The sequence below is a fragment of the Parambassis ranga genome, chromosome 4, assembly GCF_900634625.1.
Source record: "Parambassis ranga chromosome 4, fParRan2.1, whole genome shotgun sequence".
Classification (NCBI taxonomy): Eukaryota; Metazoa; Chordata; class Actinopteri; family Ambassidae; genus Parambassis; species Parambassis ranga.
The window spans coordinates 21425500-21446088 of NC_041025.1; the positions used below are offsets into that span (position 1 = coordinate 21425500).

General features: G+C 42.0%; 1 protein-coding gene across 4 annotated transcripts in view; it reads right to left on the reverse strand.

Moving 5' to 3' along the window:
- The window catches only part of lrp8 (low density lipoprotein receptor-related protein 8, apolipoprotein e receptor), a 140979-nt gene extending 122381 nt beyond the window's left edge, over nt 1-18598 (reverse strand). For all 4 annotated transcript variants that reach the window (XM_028403283.1, XM_028403282.1, XM_028403281.1 and 1 more), the window contains exons 1-2: nt 18260-18598; nt 17516-17641 (exon numbers count right to left, since the gene is read on the reverse strand). In XM_028403283.1, the coding sequence (XP_028259084.1) occupies nt 17516-17641; nt 18260-18326 (193 nt within the window). In that variant the 5' untranslated portion in view covers nt 18327-18598. The remainder of the gene's footprint in view (nt 1-17515; nt 17642-18259) is intronic.
- Nucleotides 18599-20589: the final 1991 nt, after the last annotated feature.

A 20589-nucleotide genomic window follows, 5' to 3' on the forward strand; every position in this document is an offset into this window, starting at 1 on the left:
TAAGATCTGTGCATTGGCAGGAACTGCCTGTGTGTTAGAAGCCCTAAAGTGAGCCAAAATGAGGGTGAGGCGAGCCAAACCGTTGGACGAAAAGCCTGTGCAGAGAATTAGGTTTTAATATAATGGAAATTGTATTGGTAAATATGGTTTCAAACACTACTGCCAGACCTATAAAGTACAAAATTAACACTGAATGCAAATTATAAATTGAATTGTAAATCGTGAAGGAAAGGATCGAGAAACAGATGGCAGCCACAGAAGGTGAGGATGGGGCAAATGGACACCCTTGTCTGTGCCATTTCAGCTAGTACTTCTGCTATACCAGGCAGTTGCTCTTGTCAGTTTTTGGGAAAGTCAGGCAGAATGTGCATAGCTGTAGTGCCAACCCTGTCTGAGTAAGAACTTTTGTCATTTTAATCGGAAATACTATAGTAAACTACAGACAACGTAATAAAGGTAGGGTAGGAGATTTTGAAAACTCAGTGAGAGTCAGCCAGATTTGGAAAGTAAACACACGCCCCTTTCTCTCGGAGCTCACCCCGAAGCCACGCCTCCCAATCACATGGACGCGCATTACCTGAAGACGAGCTGCAGTCTGTGACTTCGGCCATCATGCACGTACCTCTGAGGTGCGTGCAGAGCAGGAAGAGAGTGACAACCAGCCAATACTCCGCGCAGGGTCCACCCGGAGGATTGGCTGATGTTTTTAGTGTTTTATAGCTTCCACAGATGATTCATATTCTTCGTTTTAATGAGAAACTGCCGAACTAATTGGTTGCTATCGGATTGTAAAGAGAAGTCACACTAATTTAACAAAAAGTGCATCAGAGTGAAATCTCCTACCCTACCTTTAAATAAGTGGCCCTGTCATAAACGTATCAACACACAACTACACTGTAATGCTGAGCCACACAACAGGTCCTTTTAAACGGTGTATTAAAATGCTCCTTAGAGTTAGAGAGCCAACACTGTAACGTCAAAGGGAAGGTCATAATAGTGTTAAACAACACTGAAGTATCTGCAGTAGATGAGCCTGAGATCTGGAGAGAGGAAGAGGGAAAGCAAAGCAGCTAGAGTGTGTTTATGATGATAATGGGCATCGAATAACGTTACATGGTCGTTAAAGACCTTCTCCTGGGTCATGTAGTTTCATCTCCATCCGTTGATCTTTCGCCTCCTGACTCCTTTGTCCTTTCACTGTTGCTCAGTTTGGAATTATTGCATAAAAACTTGTTTATCTCACTATATTCCAGTGTTCTCATGAGCATTCAGGTGTATTCATAAAAGAAATGTCCTTACAATAACCCTGTTCCTCTCCACTCCCCCCCCCCCCCCCCTCATAATTAGCAACTTCCTTTCGCCAACATTCACACTCTGCATTTCTGTCCTCTCCCTCCATCTGATATATGCAACTCTGCCAATGAGGAGGAGCAGAAGGAGAAAAGAGGAATGAATCTGGGTCACAGGAGGCCATGCATCTCAAGTCTCCACTCTGCCACAATAAAAAAGGAAATTGATCTGTGGCTCGCCTGATCTCCCACTCCCTTAGCCTTGAGCCTAGATGGACACACACACACACACACACACACAGCTGAGTCGGCCCATGGAAACAGTGTTCATCTGCCTCTTGGATCCATCATCCTTTTTCCAAAGCAGCAGCAGGTGCACTCACACAGAGAGCTCAGCATCGTACAGACACACACTGGGCCTCTTTCCATCCACACCACCACCACCACCACCACCAACCTGTGTGCTCAACTTTATGTGTGACTGTGTAATTGCATTTCTGATTTCAAACCAGTGCAGCATATGAAAGTAATTTAGAGGAGCCTTTAATCTACAATTTTAGATAAACATCTTTCCAAATCGTGTGTGCTTGTCTCACACCTAGCCATTCATGCTTCTCTGCCACTGTAATTTGCACGCGGTCAATACAAACCAAGAACACAGGGTGTGAACATAACATGTTATCATCAGTCAACATCAAACCAGACTAAAAACAGAGAACATTTAATCCGTCAGCAATCTCTGTGGGTATTTCAGTAGATGATACAGGAATCAGAATATTGTGCGAAATTGCAATCACAAGATCACAGAACCCACAGTAGGGTCATTAGTTTGGAAGTTATGTTCGAACAACACTTCATATCCAAGAGGTCTTAAATGAAGTGTTTACCAGAGACAGAATAAACATCTTCACTTATAAGGAGCTAAAAAATAGGAATTAATAAGAGAGAGAGAGAGAGATTGTGAGTGAACTATAAGAATAATAATTCAGGAAGTGAGGAGTAAACAAACTGTTTAACAAATCCATAGTGGCCACGGGCGTTAGCGGGAGTGTGAGAGAGGAGGCAGAGAGATGGAGAGATCCTCTGTAGCCATGCAGCAAAATCTAATCATTTTCTCATTACCATGCTTCCTCGGTTAGTTGGGCTGATTTGGAGAAAAACGATTATGTTCTTCGATCGCCACCCCCGCCACCTCCACAAGTCTCGGTCAACTTTTGCCCAAGCGTACTCCTGATGTTACCTGCATGTACGCACTGGGCTGATTACAGGCTGAGTGACTAATTTAGTTGCCAATGCAAAGATAAAGAGTTATCAAAAGACAACTATTGCTGTGAAGACCATCAGTCTGGGATATTGCAGCACAGATGCAATAAAAATTATGGTTATGTGCATTTTATTAGATCCCATTTTATCACCTTTAAGCCTCAACAGTCATTTGCTAATTCAATAACACGCACAACGCCTTATTGGTCAAAGCCAAACAAAGCTTCCTGAATCAAATCAGGGTGGAGGTGTGCCTTGCCTTGGCTGTGTGCCTTCCCCCCTCCATCCGCCTCATCAATGTGTGCTTTAATCAATTAGTGCAGAAGTCCGGGGTCTGCGGGGCGAACAGGGAATGGCCGGGCTCGTCCATTTTCTGCTGCAGGGTCACCAGTTTGTGCAGTCCCTCAAAGCTAATGACTATCTCTGGGAGCACACTCTGCAATGGGCTCTTTTCTCATACACACACACAGATAGTAGGAAACTCTTTATCATCGGGACACCTCGGAAGCATATGCAGGCACACGCACATAGAGAGAGACTCATTAACCGACACACCAATCTATACTCTCTTCATCATGGTGACACTAACAGTGGGAAGCAGTCACACGCAGAAACTCTCCGACAGAAAGGCTAAATGAAAATGCCATGATACACACATTTTATTTAGTTTTTCAAAAATATAGACACAATGATGTGACATGGTGACTTTAAAGAGAAGTGGTGCATCCTATTTAGCCCCTAACATCTGTTTTTGTCCAGGATACAGTGAGCAAGTCTAAAGCAATCTCTTTATCTCTAAAATCTCGTTTTCTAGCTGTATATTCATGATGTTGAATAAAACTTGCAAAAAAAAGTAGTCGACTAGCAACAAGGAAGAACTTAATCACCTTTATTACAGGTTTGTGTTAAAAAAAAAACCCATGTGTGCTAAGTGTCATGTATAAGAGTGGGATTTATAACCTCCTCAAAGTGTTCACAGTGTAGAGGAAGCGACAGGAGATGAAATCTACATCCACCCATCTCAGTTTATGTCCTTTTAATTAATTTTCCTTCATAATCATCATGTATACCAAAAGATAAAACTGACAGCTACGTTTCCTCTTCGCTAATATTTTTTTTCATTCTGTCATATAACACATTTCAGAACACATTTTCCTGAGAAACACTGGAGATGACATTTAGCACATTTATATTTATGCTGAAAACAAAACTCTCTGCTCGGTTCATTTTGTTGTAAATAGTCACACACCATGCTTTTTTTTTTTTTTTTTTTAATGCTCCACACTTCCCATACAGCTCCACTTGGAGACTCCCTTGTGCTGAATGTAACCATCTGTGCCACAAAATTAAAACTTAACAAAAAAGCTTGGCTGCAATTCATACATATATGTGTGACAGCTTGTTTTTGTTGCACAGAGCTGGACAGGGCAAAACAGATGCTCTCTCAAATGCCGACAGTTTTGTCATTATTGAGCACTACAAACATCAACCAATGGATCAACTGATTAAACAACAGTGATTTTAGGCAGTGAGGTGCAGAGGATGCATAGACACAGTCTGTACCTATGTGTAAAAAAATATACACTCTCACTGTCTTTACCCCAAAAGAAACAACACAAACATCACTGCACTTACGCATGAACAGCTGTACCTTCTCAGCACAGTACAATATAATGTATATGCACAGGTATGAGTAAAAATAATCAAACATACACAAACACATCAATAAATAAATGAGGAGATAAGCAACTAGAGCAAGTCGTGGAAGGCGGTGGATTCCCTGAAATACTGACATATATTGAGGAACACGCAGGAAGGAACAACACACACATAAAGGAAGAAAGAGATCCGAAACCATTTCTGCCATACACAGCAACGACTACACAAACAAAACAGCAGAACCATTACACACATGAGTGCACGGTATTGCTTCCTATCACATGTGCAAGAACACGAAGCGACCTACATGTTTGTACTGTAAAAACATAACATAATCATAACTCTATTGCTAGAAAAAAAAAATCACACTGCACTGTTAAAACCACAATGGCGTCATCCTTTTATGGATTTTACAGGGGGCAATTAAAGGAAACATGCGAGCGAGCACATGATTAAAGATTTATCTGCACGAGGTCCCCCACAGCCCTTTCCCTTCTCACCCACAAACACCTTCTAATACTGTGACCATCTGGGGATGCAGCAACAAACGCATTGATCTCATTAAAAAAAAACTCTGACTATACAGATTGCTTCTGAGCCTCCCTCACACACACACACACACACACACACACACATAAATTACACACACATTTGCATGTTGGAGTAATTTACTAAGTGAAGTATAAATGTGCCATTCATTGAAATCAATTAGCCGGGGGTTGCTAACTTTGAACACATCTCCATAGGCCCTCTGGAGATTTGGCGCTAATGTGCTAAATTAAGGTCAACACCACAGAGTTAAACATACACACACACACACACAGCATGTACACCACAGAGTTGTTTGTCACTATTGCTTTTCACATTAGCAACTTATAGATTTCACCTGTGTTTGCATTATTTACCTCTAGCAGACGTAGCATCACAGACCGACTGCAACAGTACCCGTGTGAAACAGATTACAAATACATGTTGGTACAGCAGTGTGTCGCAATTTTGCCAACTGACCTGAGTTCAGCTTTTTGTATAACTGCCCCTGGCCAACAATGGCCTCATCCAATTATCACAGAATACTGAAAACTGCCAACTGCAGGTTTAGCTCGGCCAAATGATGCAAACACCTCACATATAAAACATACATGTGTATTTTAGAAATAAGGGGACCCAAAGGACCCTGCATCCTACTTATAACTTGGAAATGTGTTCATTCTTTTATTCTAAAAAATGACTTGTTACTAATAAATGATTTGCTGTTTGCTAAGACTTAATATGAGCATCACTGCTCGGGGACCAGAGGGTTAATATGCTCAACGTTAGATAGATAACTGCATGGAAAAGCACAGTAAAGTCAAAACGGACAGGCTTTGAGAAAGAAAAACAACGTCTTGTTTATCATGACGATCGACTATCCTCATAGGAGTCTTCTTGTTCCACACTCGTGTTTTCGTCTATCCTCCCATCACCTGTGAAACTCTCACTATCTTCCACCTGCTCACTTCATCCTCTGCTATACTTTTCTTAACAAATTAGATTTTTACTCAACTCAGTCTTTCATGTTTGGACTGTGGACAAAAAAAAATGTTTGTCTTGCCTGTGGATTCAGTAACAGGTGCAAGGTGCGAGTCGCCTGATTAGAAATGGATCGATGCGTGTCAGGTGCGCTCTGATGAAAACATTCTGATCCTCTTTGAAGTTTGGGAAAGCTCACAAGCACAAATACACACACATAATCCCTCTTTCAGTGTTTCTTCATATTGTAGAAAGAAGGTAAGGTAAGGTAAAAAAGGTAAGGTAAAAACATCATTTTCTGGCATCTAACAAACTGAGTTATAAATAAATAAAGTCTGGGTCTTTTGTCAGGAGGACACTGTAGACTTAGAAGATTCGGGACTTCCAGACGAAACTAGAAACGATTGGAATTAATCAGAAAAGCTGTGAGGGGTCCTAATTACAGCAGGTAACCTGAGACTGTTTCTTCCCCTCTCTGCCCGTCACTGGCGAAAGGAAAATGGCAACAAATGACTGATTATTCAGCACTTACAGTGAGATGGGAGCTCCTGCAGAGTTAAGTTGAAAAAAACAGGGTCAAAGAAAGAAATTACATGTTGAACAATCACTTTGGAAGGGAGATTTTAAAAATGGAAATTACTTTTGTGGAACTTGCAAACGTGGAAAATGTGTGCTGGTGTTATTTTGTCACACCACTTGCAGAAATCTTTCCTTGAAAGAAGTGAATGTCCCGACTCATTAGGTTAGCCACCTCTTTTTTTGTAGTTTACATCCTGGTATTTACAGATACAGTATGTAAAGAAGACTTTAGCAGTTCAATGGTGCAGTGGTTGGACTGAAAACACACCTTAATGCCTCCGGCCACAGCAGTTGCCAGCAAGCAGGCACAAAAAGCCCTGGAGCTCTGTGGAGTTGTGTGGAAAAAGGAAGACTTTTTAAAAAAATAACAAGCTGTCTTCTGTGATTGTGACTCACCTTCCCTCACATCTTTCTTTCACAGTCCGATGGATCAATACCTTTACCCGAAGAAAAACTGCACTGCCTTCGTCCCTAAAATAGCCTTTTGCTTTATTTCCCCCTACAATAAAAGAAAACGCAGTAGGAGAGACCCTCAATTACAAAAATATCTGTGTTTACAATCTTAAGTCCATCTATTAAAGTGAACCATGGTAAAGCTGGTAGACTTTAAATATAATTGCACAGAAGTTGGATAATCAGCAGTTTCTAACACGGGCAAGCGCTCCGAAGGTCCCCTTGAAAATGAAATGTAAAGCTAGGAAATCAAAACGAGCCTCAACTAAATAATGTTAGGGTTTAATTAAGCTGTGTGATCATTTATCACATTCATCACACAAACCCGTCATACAGTATCTGGGCCAACAGAGGTGGAATAAAGCCAATAGAGACAGAAAAAGAGCATCACAGTAACAACATGGGCCAATTATACTTAACTACCGCCTTCTGTCACAACTGGGTCACTGGGTCTTCCCTGTGCAGAGTGGAATGTGTGCATCTGTGCGTGCTGTAGAGTCTGGTCTGCACATGTGTCGTTATTTAATTCAATATTTCCAGAAGCTGCTTTTTCAGCTGACACACATTTGTTTTGTAAATGTGGGTTTAAAGGGAGAATCAAAAATATGGTATGGAGCAGCTTGTAGCTGTAAATGAAATCTTTAACGCACTGAAGAAAAAGTAAACCTAACATTTATATGCTCAAGGTCAAATTTTCCTTTTGCCTTTTTTCTGTGAAAAACTGAACACCAGGAGTTTTTTCTAACTAAGAGCAGAAGTCAAACAGTCTGCTAAACTGGAAGTATAAACATGTACTAGCAGTCTCTGATCTTCCTGAGGCCGCCTTAGGAGCCATAACAACACACATCACAGTCTCCTGGCTCTTCCGGTCTGTTACTTTGGAAGGTACTTGGAAGTGGGTGATTTCTTCTGGATGTTTACTTTCAGGGATTAAATGTTGGCCTTTTTTTAAATATAGTTGTGGGACTTTGTGGTGGTGGTTGCACCTGAGCGCAGCAGGCACTGCAAAGTGGAAATTGACAGGCAACAAGGCATGAAAACTTCCAGATGCGCCATGCTGGCCAGGGGAATCACCCTCTCTCACTAGCATTCCCTACTCACGTTTTAGTTGTCTTTATGGTGGCACGGCAAGTCACCATAACTCATATTTCCATCAATTTATTGAAATAAGTTTTAAGATTTTAAGCTTAAGAAAACCCATTAACTGAAGGAGTGTTTTTTTCCTTAAGTAAAACACATGAGTCTGTGTGGCTTATTGGGAAAATGAGCTTCTGGGGATGATAAACCAAGGGAGCATGGAAGAAAACAACAATGATTCCACCTAAGACACAAACCAAGGATCTAGCAGACATCTGAGAATCTGTGCAGTCCTTAAAATGAAGCTGCACATATTCAGGAGCAGGGGGGGAATATGAGGACAGGGTGTGCAGAGAGACATGGGAGTGTTAGAGGCTCAAAACTATTTCTTACGTCTGAATGACAGAATAATTTTAACAGATCAAAGACGACAGCACAGCTATGCCTGTCTGAAAACTGATGGAAAAGATGGACGGACAACAACGAAGCAGGACACAGTCGCTCATCAGTAACAGTACTTAAAACTCCACTGAGAAAACCTCTTCTGAAGAGATGCAGCACATGAAAAGAAATCTCCTGCATCAAAAGACATCAGAGGTCAGGTACGAATCAATAGCACTAGCAAGAGCGTAGCATTAGCGAGCCAGGGCCACACAGCCAACATCAAGCAACATGGAGAAACTGCTAAATCAAACAAAAGAAAAATTACTTTCATACAATCTGGTTACTCTGTTTCGAGCATGTCAAAGAAAAGGTCACAGTATTCAATCTAGCAACAGCAGCCAAGATGCTTAAGTGCATGTGTGTGTGTGTGTATATGAAAGAAACAGAGGGCATGGGAGACAGAATGAAACACAGGCCGAGCGCAGGTACGCTGCAGGACCTATATGTGCAGGACTGCTCATGCAGATACGGCTATTTGCATGAATATGCAGCACAAGCTTCACATTTTTCTCCTTCAACCCAGTATAAAATGTTGCCTAAAATGCAAACAAAAATCAACAGGATCAGACCAACAAAATGCTTCAGGGAACTACTTTGACTTGTATGTATGTATGTAAGTATGTAAACACACCCTTAAGGAAATACAGAAAAAAAGGAGTCTTGGGCACCTTTTGAGACTTTGTATATGCGTTTGAGAGGCCTTTTTTATGCTCTATTGAGGTGTCAGCCTGCTTTCAGTAATTCATGATAGTGGGTGGAGTGTGCAGAGAGATATGCTGTCACTGTTAAAACACTATGAATACATGCTAGATAGGAAAAAGGTAGCTCTAAAGCATCAATGGAATGGAACAAACTTGACAGATACAAAATCGTCTCCCCCACCAGAAGCTGCTGTAGCATCTTTTAAATATAATCTTAGCAAAGCAGGCGACATCCCTCAACATGTACAGTTTGCATGTCAGAGATTCCAGATGCTGCTCCAGCACAACTGCTTTTTACTTCAAACACTAATAATCCCTACATCATAACTCCATGTTTAAGGCCAAATGATCAGAAATCGATGTTTTTTTTCCCCACCTTGCACAGCAGAGAAAAAGTGGTCTCCGCCATTGATTCCCTCACTATTTTCTCACCCTTTAATCTCTCCTTATCCCCTTCATGTTGACACAGTGTCGGCGCGGTGTGATAATGAAGCTCGCTGCAGGTGAAAGTGTTGCATTATTGTGTGCATCCCCAAAACATTGCCTCCGTTTGTGTGTGTGTAAGACTCCGTGTCACGCAAGTCTCTTTCTTCCTGATAACCAGTGTTACTGAGCAGCAGCTATATCATCAAAGACTGTCTCACCCCTCCACCACCTCACCCCAACATCCCGCAAAGAATGACAAGCAAAATCCCTTCGAGGTAAAAAAAAAAAAAACATTCCCGGGCTTAAGAGCTGGTGAGACATGTGTATGAAGGAGATACGTTGTGTGTGTGTGTGTGTGTGTGTAATCTACATAAACGGCTTCATTCAACAGCACGATGCAGTGAGGATACCAAACAGAGAGAGAGAGATATGAAGAAAGCAAAGTGAGCATAAAAGTCAGAAACCAACACATCGTCACATAAAACAACACTGGGCAGATTGCTCAAACAACATTTAAGCTCATTTAGTTAAAGGTAGGGTAGGAGATTTCATTCTGATGCATTAATGTAACTTCTCTTTACAATCTGATAGTAACCCATTAGTTCGGCAGTTTGGCTTTAAAACGAAGAATATGAATCATCTGTGGAAGCTATAAAACACTAAAAACATCAGCCAATCCTCCGGGTGGACCCTGCACGGAGTATTGGCTGGTTGTCACTCTCTTCCTGCTCTGTGTGCACCAGAGAGGTACGTGCATGACGGCCGCAGCTCGTCTTCAGGTAATGTGCGTCCATGTGATTGGGAGGCGTGGCTTCGGGGTGAGCTCCGAGAGAAAGGGGCGTGTGTTTACTTTCAAATCTGGCTGACTCTCACTGAGTTTTCAAAATCTCCTACCCTACCTTTAAGGTACAAGTCTGCAGATGGGTGGGAAATTACTTTTGTGGCACCAAAGCTGCCCGTTCACAGCATTAAAAACATGTTACAAGACAAATTTCTGCAACCTGCAGCATGCTTCTCTTCCACATGATGACTCCCATCCAAGTTTTATAAAGACCCTCAGCTGACCTTCAAGTTTCCTTTGTGCTGGCCACAATACCAAACTACATAGAATGGTATGAACTTTGGATTATATGTTGATGTAATCAGAACTTTGGTGTTTGATTATTTTAATAATTTGGGTAGAAAAAGCTCAAGGTGGTGTCTCCAAATCACTTTGTTTTGTCAGACTGTGGCTAAAACCCAACATTATTCAGACTGTATCACTCAGACGTACAGAGAGAAGTACAAAAACAGCACATTTTAAAAGAAGCCTGCACCGCCAGCTGTTTGATATTTGTCATCATGAATAATTCAAAGAGTGAATCAATAAACAAAATATGCTGAGAGAATTCCTTCATCATCCACAAAGTTTAGAAGCTGGCAGTCGGCTGGGTGCTGTAAATGCATTTGTAGCTACCGCTTCATATTCACTGAGCTAACCACCGAGAGCTCCGGACTGAACATTTGTTCATGCACACTATACTGATGTATTTAGATTTTAGTTTGACATTTGAATGCAGCTGTAACGCCACATGGCGCCACTGTAGCTAACTATAATCTGTTAATCCGTGACACAGAATACTGTATCCGACATTTCATTAACAACTCCAACTGCTGTGTAACTTTATCAGGTGGTTTTATTGGATTTATTATGACTAACAACTAATAAAAGTCATGAAATAGGCAGCTTCACAAACGAGACGTGCATAAACTGTCATTATAACAGAAAATATACAACAACCCCGATTGATGTTAGAATTAAACTGAGTAAAACACATTTTATAAATCTTCTAAAACAACATGATTGAAAACAGTTGGTTTATTAGTACTACAATAGCTTCCACTTACACTAGAACTGGCAATAATTGAATAAACGTTTAAGCTCAGCTTCTTTTTTTATATTTTGACCAGAGTTTCCCTGTTTCTCCACCACAGTGGGTGGAAAGCCCAGTTTTCTGAGGGTTTCTCTAGTCACAGACAAAGAGAGAATCTGAGAATTTAAAGCAATATGATCACTTAGCTTTCACCCTGTCACTAACTTCCTTGTAAAAACTTGTGTTGAAAACTTTTGACATGCTGCACTCAAGGGGCCTATCTTGGTGTCAGCCCTGCAAAGTGGTATTAGCTGCTATGTTTTATTCATCAGCATTCTTAGTTGTCATTTCTTATGCCGCTTCCCTGACTGCATGTACCAGGCAACAGAGCACAAGGTGAAAAACAGGATTACAGCAAATGTAAATAATAAAATGGAAGCACATGAAGATATTCAGTTAATCTCAGTTGGGGATTAATTCCATGATACCCTGTCAGACACGGCCGGGTTGGGGGGGGGGGGGGGGGGGCTTTGCTAACACACCAACAACAACAACACAGCCTTAAATATGCACACATACACACACGGTAGGCGAAATAGGATTGTAGCGTTATCGCAGATTGACTCTGAACAATAAGTGACTTTGCAGCAGTGCAAACAAACAAACCTGTCTAAAACAGACAAACTAATTCTGACAGAAAAGACACGAGGAAGCGGGGGTGCTGTTTACAGAAAGGAAGAGACGTAATGACAAAGAATTAACGCTGAAGTAACTAGTGACGTTTTTCAGAAACTTTCTCTTACTAACTCACCTTTTCCTTCGCTTCTCACTTCCTGTATTGTGTCCTGTTTGTTTAACCTTGAATAATTTCACCATCTTTTTTTTTTTAAGTCAGAGGCATAGCTTATACTCAGGGTCAGTTTCACAGTTCTTCAGGTGAAAGTAGAGGCCAGGCTTTATGAAAATAAAAACACCTTGACTGAGACTTGGCAGACCCTGACATCCGTCTGCTGCAATCCTGCAGTTATTGTGTGTGATACAAAGGGAGTGTGACTATCGGAGAATGCGACATCCACACTCACACTGTGTATGTCACATTCTCCAATACTCTAATATTCTCTATTAACCTACCATGATCAAATACATTGCAGCCAAGCTAAAATCAGTTGCAGTGCCACAAATGGCCACTTGAGGCTGACTCCAAAAGCAAGTCAATCCCCATAGACACCTATGTAAAGATGGCTAATTTTACAGTAGAACTAAACATGTTTACAGCCTGGTCGTGATAGTTGTAGAAAGGGGTCGGTTTTTTTCACAACTCATTTTTTAGTTATTTTAGAGTTTAAAGTTCTGCATGTTGAAAGGCACGTCTGCTTTGATTTGGATTACCCAGGAGTTAGGTGGACTTTGACACTGCCAACATTTCAAGAACACCCATCACACACAGCTTAAAATTTCTCTATAGGTGAGGTCCTTCCTCATTTACAGTGTATGGTCAATAAAAACGATGCAACTTGCAACGATGCAACCAAACTTTAAATCCAAAATAGTTCATCTGCCTCCCTAATTCTGAAGGAACAACAATGAAAGGAGATGGCCCAAGCAAAGCAGAAAGAACATGCACCCACATTTCAAACAAGGCTCTGGAGGAAAAAAGCTCTTCCTATCTTTGCTTTCTCTGCCACACACTTCTAACAGTGCAGATCCTCACCCGCTGAGACACTGCCTAATTGGATTAGAAGCATGTAGATGGACAGTGCAGTCTCACTTTTCCCCTCTCTCAAACACAGCATCTGCATTTTTCTTATGTTTCCTTTTAGGTTATATTACATACTCCGGCCCTTCCTGACCGTACAATCTCATTTTACACATTGAGAAACACAGACGGACAGTGGACTAACATGCAGAGCGAAAGATAAAAGGAACATGAGGGTTAAAAAGTGGTCAAAAATAAGCAAGAGATACTAACCAACACACTGACACAGAGGGAGCAAGACTGAACCAGAGAGCGAGAGCGAGTGCCCTGGGCCAGCACTGACCTACACTAAAATTACCCTGCTGCTGTTTTGCACCACTGCACCTATTCAGCACACCAGGTACAGTTAGCTTGTAGAGCATGATATGGTGTCTGAGAAAGGTGGTGCCCCAGCACATTTTGGAGTTGTTATCTGTCCAAGTAGCAATGCTCCTTGTGACAACATGTCTACATGATTATGTTTAATATTCAATGCATCTTGTTCAGAGAGGACCGGTGGTCTGAATGTGTCAACAGACAAACAGAGGAACAGAGAATGGCATCTGGCTACACTGAACACTGATATGCACATTTATATATACGAAAAAAAAAAAATCAAGTTGTGTTTAAAGGAACGATGCAACAAATTTACCAGAGACTGCTTTTTCTTTTCTGTGACATCCCTGTCTTGAAACTCTCTCTGCACACACACACAAACCCACATCCAAAGTCCCACATTGCCTCAGTAGTCATGGATCACAGCAGTGGGTCTCTCTCTCTGGAGACTAGACATACATGCACACACACACGGAAAACCAAATGATGAAGTGAGGTGTCACAAAGACCCTGTGTGTATTTGTAGCCTTGAGACTATGCCAGTTTCATGGAGGTTGACAAAGCAAAAATTAAAATATATCTGCTTAGAAACAGCCTGGTGTTAACCTCCCATCATCAAAAACAAGTGTGTTTCTCTGCTTTTAATCGCGTCTGTTTGTATGTGTGTGTAATTTATAACACTACTGCTCCCCCTGACCTCGTACTCCCATTAAAAGTCTGACCCCAGCTGTGAGAGAAAGCAGCGTGTGTGTCAGCAGGTGACCAAAATGTGTTTTTGTGAGCCTATCAGTACAATGCCTTTTATGCCTGAAGCGCTTTTCTGCAGTCTCTTATTACAGTGTGTGTGTGTGTGTGTGTGTGTGTGTGTGTGTGTGTGTGTGTGTGAGAAAGAGAGAGGCTGATCTCTTTTACACACACACACACATACAAACACAGCAGCACCGTGAAATGTGTTGTGATGTCTCCTCTATGGGATGCTGGTCTCACACTGCAAAGGAGACGCTCCCCTTCTCAGACCTGCTCAGACTCTTTGTCCTGCTGTGACACACACACACACATATGCCAAGTTCAACACAACTTTCTTCCCACCCTTATATACTCTATATTCTATCCTTGTGAAACACCATGTTTTGAGGGTTCACAAAGAGTTTAGTATGTGGAATTTGTTTCAGTGTGTTTCAGCACTGTGCGATTCCTTCTAGAACCAAAGACGACTCATCATTACGCTGCTAGGCTGAGTTAACAAATGGCCCAAAACCTAACAAGAGTAGGATGTTTGCTGAATAAATGGCTTCACCGATCAAGTTCTAATTAGCTTTAGTCACATTTTTGCTAATAAAACCTCACTGTGCAGTGTGACCAAGGCCATTTGTAGAGGAGAGGGAGAACAATTGAATACCACCACGAGTCCAGATATAAGATGATTTAACAGGAGCACTTGGGATTAGGCATGTTTAAATCCATTTAAATCCGCTGCAAAAATGATAATGCCTTTTTTTCCAGTGATATACCACAACCAAAATATAGGTCATACAGAGCCGTGCAGTGCAGAGATGGGGAGGCTGCCATGTACAGTGTATATGTGCATACACATGTGTAAAGTGTTGTGTTCACTACAAAGACAGCACACTCATACATGCACAAAACCCAACCACCACTACCATCACCACTTTGCCGTCTCCCAGGGCAACAAGAGCGGAATCTACCAAGAGGCATGTTGAGAATGAAGGAGGGAGAAGAAGAGCAGGAGCAAGAGGAGGAGGAAGAACAAACGACATCCCAATCTACCAAGACGTATTCTAATACAGCTGCTAGGAGGAGGATACGATAGGGTTAATCCCTGCTGAGAGACACCTGTATATCAGACTTAAGTGATGTGACGATTGATGGATATGGTTGCTCAGGCTTTGATGTGCATAATAACACGTCACAATCTAGACTGTGCTTTTATAACCCGACACTGCTTTTGCTATATTTAATTGTAGGATAAACAGTACAGCTGGTGATACATTTTTATTACCTGAGAGCACATGTGTATGAGTAAGTATGAGTATATTCTAGACAGAAAGAAAAAGAAAGTAACACTACTTCACTCCTCCAGCTTCTTTAAGTCCAATAAATTCAAGGGCGGTTGCATGGTCACAAAACACAGATAATGCCCACTGCAACATGTAATGCGAAGCCAGCCAGGAAATCCAATCCAGCAGCTAAAGCTAACGTTAGCCTGCAGCTGTAACATACAGTCATGCACTGAAGAAGTTAAACCGTCTAGACAACATAGCGTCAAAAGAATCGACAGGTAATTATTTAACTAGTTGATTAAGTTCTTGTTGGGCTCCTTTCACCATCATGGTTGCCAACTGGTATCAGCTGTTTATATAGAGTCACACCTGAGTGAGGGGGTGTTACAGGTTCAAATGTTAAATGACAGCAGTCCACATTTTAAGTGACGAGAAATGTGTTGGCTTTGCTGGGTTCCAGCTCCGCCCTCTCCTCATCAAAATCATCCTGCTCCTCTCAATCAAATCTGTCCCATCTTTTCTCCTCCTCCTTTCCCTCCTACCCCTCTCTGCAGAACTCTTCTGGTGATATTTAGTTTTAGGGAGGGGGGGGGCGCACAGTGGAAGTGCTGGCATCTGTTCGAAGGGCTGGCATTTTGCCAGGCACTGAGCATCACTCCGGCAACCAGAGTCACGCTGTTGGATTTATCTCCAACCAACCTGTCAGCTGATGCTCTTTGTGGGGGCGTAAGACGAGCGGGCATAGCCTCTTTGGCATTCGGACTGCCAAGGTGCCCACAAGAGATTTACCAAAAAAAAAAAAAAATGGGGGGAGGAAAGACCCTCAGTGGGAGCATACAATTCTGAGGAAGTGAGAAAGCTTCTTAGAAAGAAGAACCAAAGTTCCAGCACAGGCTGAAGGCTTGAAGCCCTCAAAGAACTCAGGGTGGAAAGACGGGTAGAAAGGTAGACAAGGATCGGAAGGGAGTGTAAGGATGAGGAAGAGTTAATGAAGGTTGAGGCTGACAGACAGCCCAAAACGAGGCCATACATTCATCTGAAGCTTACAGAGTATGTAGACAGGAGAGTGAGTAGAGAGAAAAGCAGCACAGAGTGGCACTGTTAAAACAACAGTCTATCACCTTGTAGCTTAAATACCATTTTGACACTCATACTCAATGTAAACCACATCAGCTCAGAGTAAAAGGGGAGCTCATTAAAATCCAATTCCTCTTCCATGAAGTAATGCCCACTATACGTCCAAAAAACTCCCAATCAGTCTCCGCAGTCAATGAGACGAGCTTATAAATGTCACGGCATTCATGCAGGCAACTCCCAGGACATTCAGCGGCGACCACCGTGCTAGGCGCGCACGAGGAGAGAACCATGCAGTCCCCGAGATAAGTGGTGAATCAAATGGCCACTAATATAACCATTCAAGCAATTAATACCATGACGAATTCATACGTGATAATTACCCAGCTGATCTGTCTGTGCATTTTCCCAAAAGGAACAGTTTGGGAGGCAGTTAAACCAGAGTTCTGTACTCTACTAAACTACAAACAACAGACAAGAGAAGCCCAGAACAAGCAGCCAACATGTGATCAGCCACAATATTTGGGTCAGAACAGCTGGCATTACTTAGCATTTAGATGCCATCACATATTATCAGCCCATTTCAGATATGACACAATCTGTGAATCCATCACAAACCATTACATGACAGTATAGCAAGGAGGAACTGCCACGCTGATAACAGCACCGACACTATCTCTACAGACAGTCACAGAAAGATAAGGGTGTAATAATAATCATAATGATAATAGCGTGAAATGACCAAAGATGTGCCTTGATAATGAAATTAGTATGAAATTAGAAAAGATTCCAGTGACCATGTGACCGGTGACTCCAGGATCAGCAGTTTTCTGCACAGACTAACAACCCCCCCCCCCCCCCAGCAAAATGATAAGAAGCTTATTCTCAATGTAACTTCATTCATTGAAAAGTTGGATATAATCAGCTATCTAGAGCATGCACCGTTATCCCATACTTATCTCTCTGAATGCGTGTGAACTTATACAGAGTTCACATTAAAAAAAAAATGTGAGATGTCCCTCAAAAACCCATTACATTACAGCAGCAGGTCCACGGGGCAGGAAAGCAAACGGTATCGAACTCTGGAGCTACTTACGACAGTTTTCTTCATCGCTGCTGTCTGAGCAGTCGTCGTCATCATCACATCTCCACAGGGTTGGGATGCAGCGTCCGTTCTTGCACTGAAACTGCCCGGCTTCACATTCTGACTCCGTATGAGTTCCTGTGTTTACAGACGACAACAACACTGTCAGTGACCCGTGGTGAGAGCGTTGAGACATCAGAAGACAACATAAACAACATAAAGTGCAATATTACCTGTTCTAAATTGACTATTCTGTAAAACTTTTTCCTTCAACTCACATTAAACACTGACAGAATATGATTTGCATGAGTCTTTTGTTGGCCCTGCTTCCATTCATGGCTTCTGCCTAACACCCACTGCTCACATTAAACATCATTAAACAGTATTAAAGATCTGTTCAAACATATTGAAGGTGTATATGTCTGTCACAGCCTGCTGTCCACTTTGTGATCACATCCACAAAGCCTAAGCCAACGTCACAACATCAGCCTCAGCATGTGGCACCTCTTCTTCCGTAATGTCACCCCATGTCACCGGTGAGGGCACAGCGCGGACAGAGGTGTTCGGACGCAGGTGTGAAGCCGCAACATGCACCCAGCTCACAGAACACTTCCAGAGAGGACCGCACTGACAGACAGGTTGTTTTTTGTTTTCTGTGTATAAGCCTATGCAACGATCCCCGGAGCGCTGGCGTGTACCTCCGCGGCTGCGATGCAAATTCAGCCCCCGCTTGCGGTCGAGGCGTGCGTCCCTTACCTTTAGCGCAGTGGAGCTCCAGGAGAAGCAAATGTAAGAGCAGAAGCTTTCCGAGCTCCGTCCACATCGTTAGATCCTGCCTGCTCTGTGATCATGCAAGTGAAAAGCCCAGTGAGCGGATCTCCAGCGCGTCTCTCTCTCTCTCACTCGCTCCGTGCTGCTCTCGCTGCCTCTGCTCCGGAGTGTGTGAGTGTGTGACCAGCCTGCCGCGCCGCTTTCTCCCCCCTCTACCTCGGCTGCATTTTGAATCAGTGACGCTGATGGGCGGGCTAACGTGTGACGGTGCCCGTCCGCGTTAAACTGCTTCTTAAACTACACGACGTGGTTTTCTGACAGGGAAGTCACCATCTGCAGAAACGGCTGAGTCACGTACAGTCACGGTTTGTAGCGTATCAGCGCCTCGGTTTCACTTTCAACCACGAGTCATTACTCAGTCAGAGTAACCCATGTATAAAACTAGCTGACAAGCGACACATTCGTACTTAAATGTTAATCAGCCTGAGTTTTGGACAGAGTTAGCTAGCAGCTAACAGCTAACTTCCTTCAAATGATGCTAACAGTGTACCGGCATCATGACTGAGGAGCATTAAGCACGCAGCGCTTCATCCTCATCCTCAGACTCTGACCTCCATCAGTCCGGCTGCTATGTCCTCTCTGTCGTCTCTGTCTCCTGCAGCTTTCTGTCCAGTTTGCGGACATGAACCAAAAACTTTAGCTTTGCTCAAAGATGTTGTATTGACGGTAAGAGCTCTCACTCCAATGACTATTCACCGTTATACACACGTATATGACCACACAGTGAGGAAAGCGATAAACAGTCAGACATCTGCTGTGAAGAAGATCTTTGTTGTACGAAGACAAAGATTTTTTTACGTGACTTGTTTCATCCAGCAGAGTGAAAAAACATGTGAAAGTATCATCGTGTAATCCACTGATTTCAACAATGTAACTGTATTCTGATTATCATCTCTTTAGAGTGTAACTGTAACAGAATACAGTTACTCATATTTTGTATTCTAAATACGTAACGTCAGTACATGTAATCCGTTACTCCCCAACACTGCACGTAGTTAGCTAAAAACACAAAAAAGGCTAGATTGACTGTTCATTGACAACAAACACATCTAAAGCTAATGAATTATTAATATTTATACCTCACCTGTTGATAAAAACAAAGCCACCTCCTGATTTAAAAAAAATCAGATGCCTGGAGTCCGCTTGAAGTGGCTGACAGGATATCATTGCGCCGAGCCAAAAAAATAGTCCCGCGTCCTATAAAACTATATAAATCCCTTAATTGTCATAATTACACCTATTTTGTCGGTTTGTTTTTCTTGTTTGTGAAATGCTGAGTTTTTAGTTACACTTTATTTTTGATCATACAAATCTGCAGTTCTTCAAATGGCCACTTGAGGCTGTCTCCAACTCAAGCCCATGGGAAAATGCTCATTTTTACAGCAGAAATAAAGAGGTTGACTGCCTGCTATAAAACATTTTTGTTGTCTATATTTTCTACACCAGTTTTTTATATATCATGTGCCTAATAAGACTTGTTATGCATAATTAATGAAGACCAATTTGAGTGACAGTTGTTTACCTTCACAGTTTGCCAGCTGCCAGCTTCCCACCTTAGCTTCACTCTTCTCCAGTCTCCACCTGTTTGCCTATACACTTTCCAGATGGTGACAAGACGGTGTCCAGTTTTGTTTCCCATCAATTCATCAAACATGGGGGCAGATCTCAATACTCAATACTCATACTCAATATGCAGGACTAAACTTTTACAAACACAGTTCAACCACTGGATTTGCAGCAAAGCAAAGCATCATATCTAATTTAGTTTGAGGGTATTTTACAAAAAATATTAACTATTGTTTTGATTCATAAAGGTTGTGTCAGCTGGTACCAATGAAACTTTTAGATTTGTTTTTCTCTCATGCTGTCTGCCTCTGTTTTACACCAGGCGTGTAGATTCCACTGTAAAATGCTCTGTTTGTAAACAACGTTGCAGGTTTAATATTCCAGGAGGACATTAAAGGAGAATTATTAGCTTATAAAGTTATATCCACTTTTGCTTTATGCTTTTAACAATGGTTATTTTCAGCCCATGTCTTCCAAAGGAAGCTTGTTAAACATTTAAGTTACAGTTAAAGCATTTCTTGGAATTAAAATATCCATAACCCCCCATGTGTTATATGGTCTTCACAATGTGAGGGTGATTTTCACAAAGCTAGAGTCAGGGAGATAATGACCATCATTTCAACAGGGCCAGGAGAGAGAGAGAGAGAGTTTAAGTTAGATTTTGAATTGGATAAAAAGTGTGTGCAATG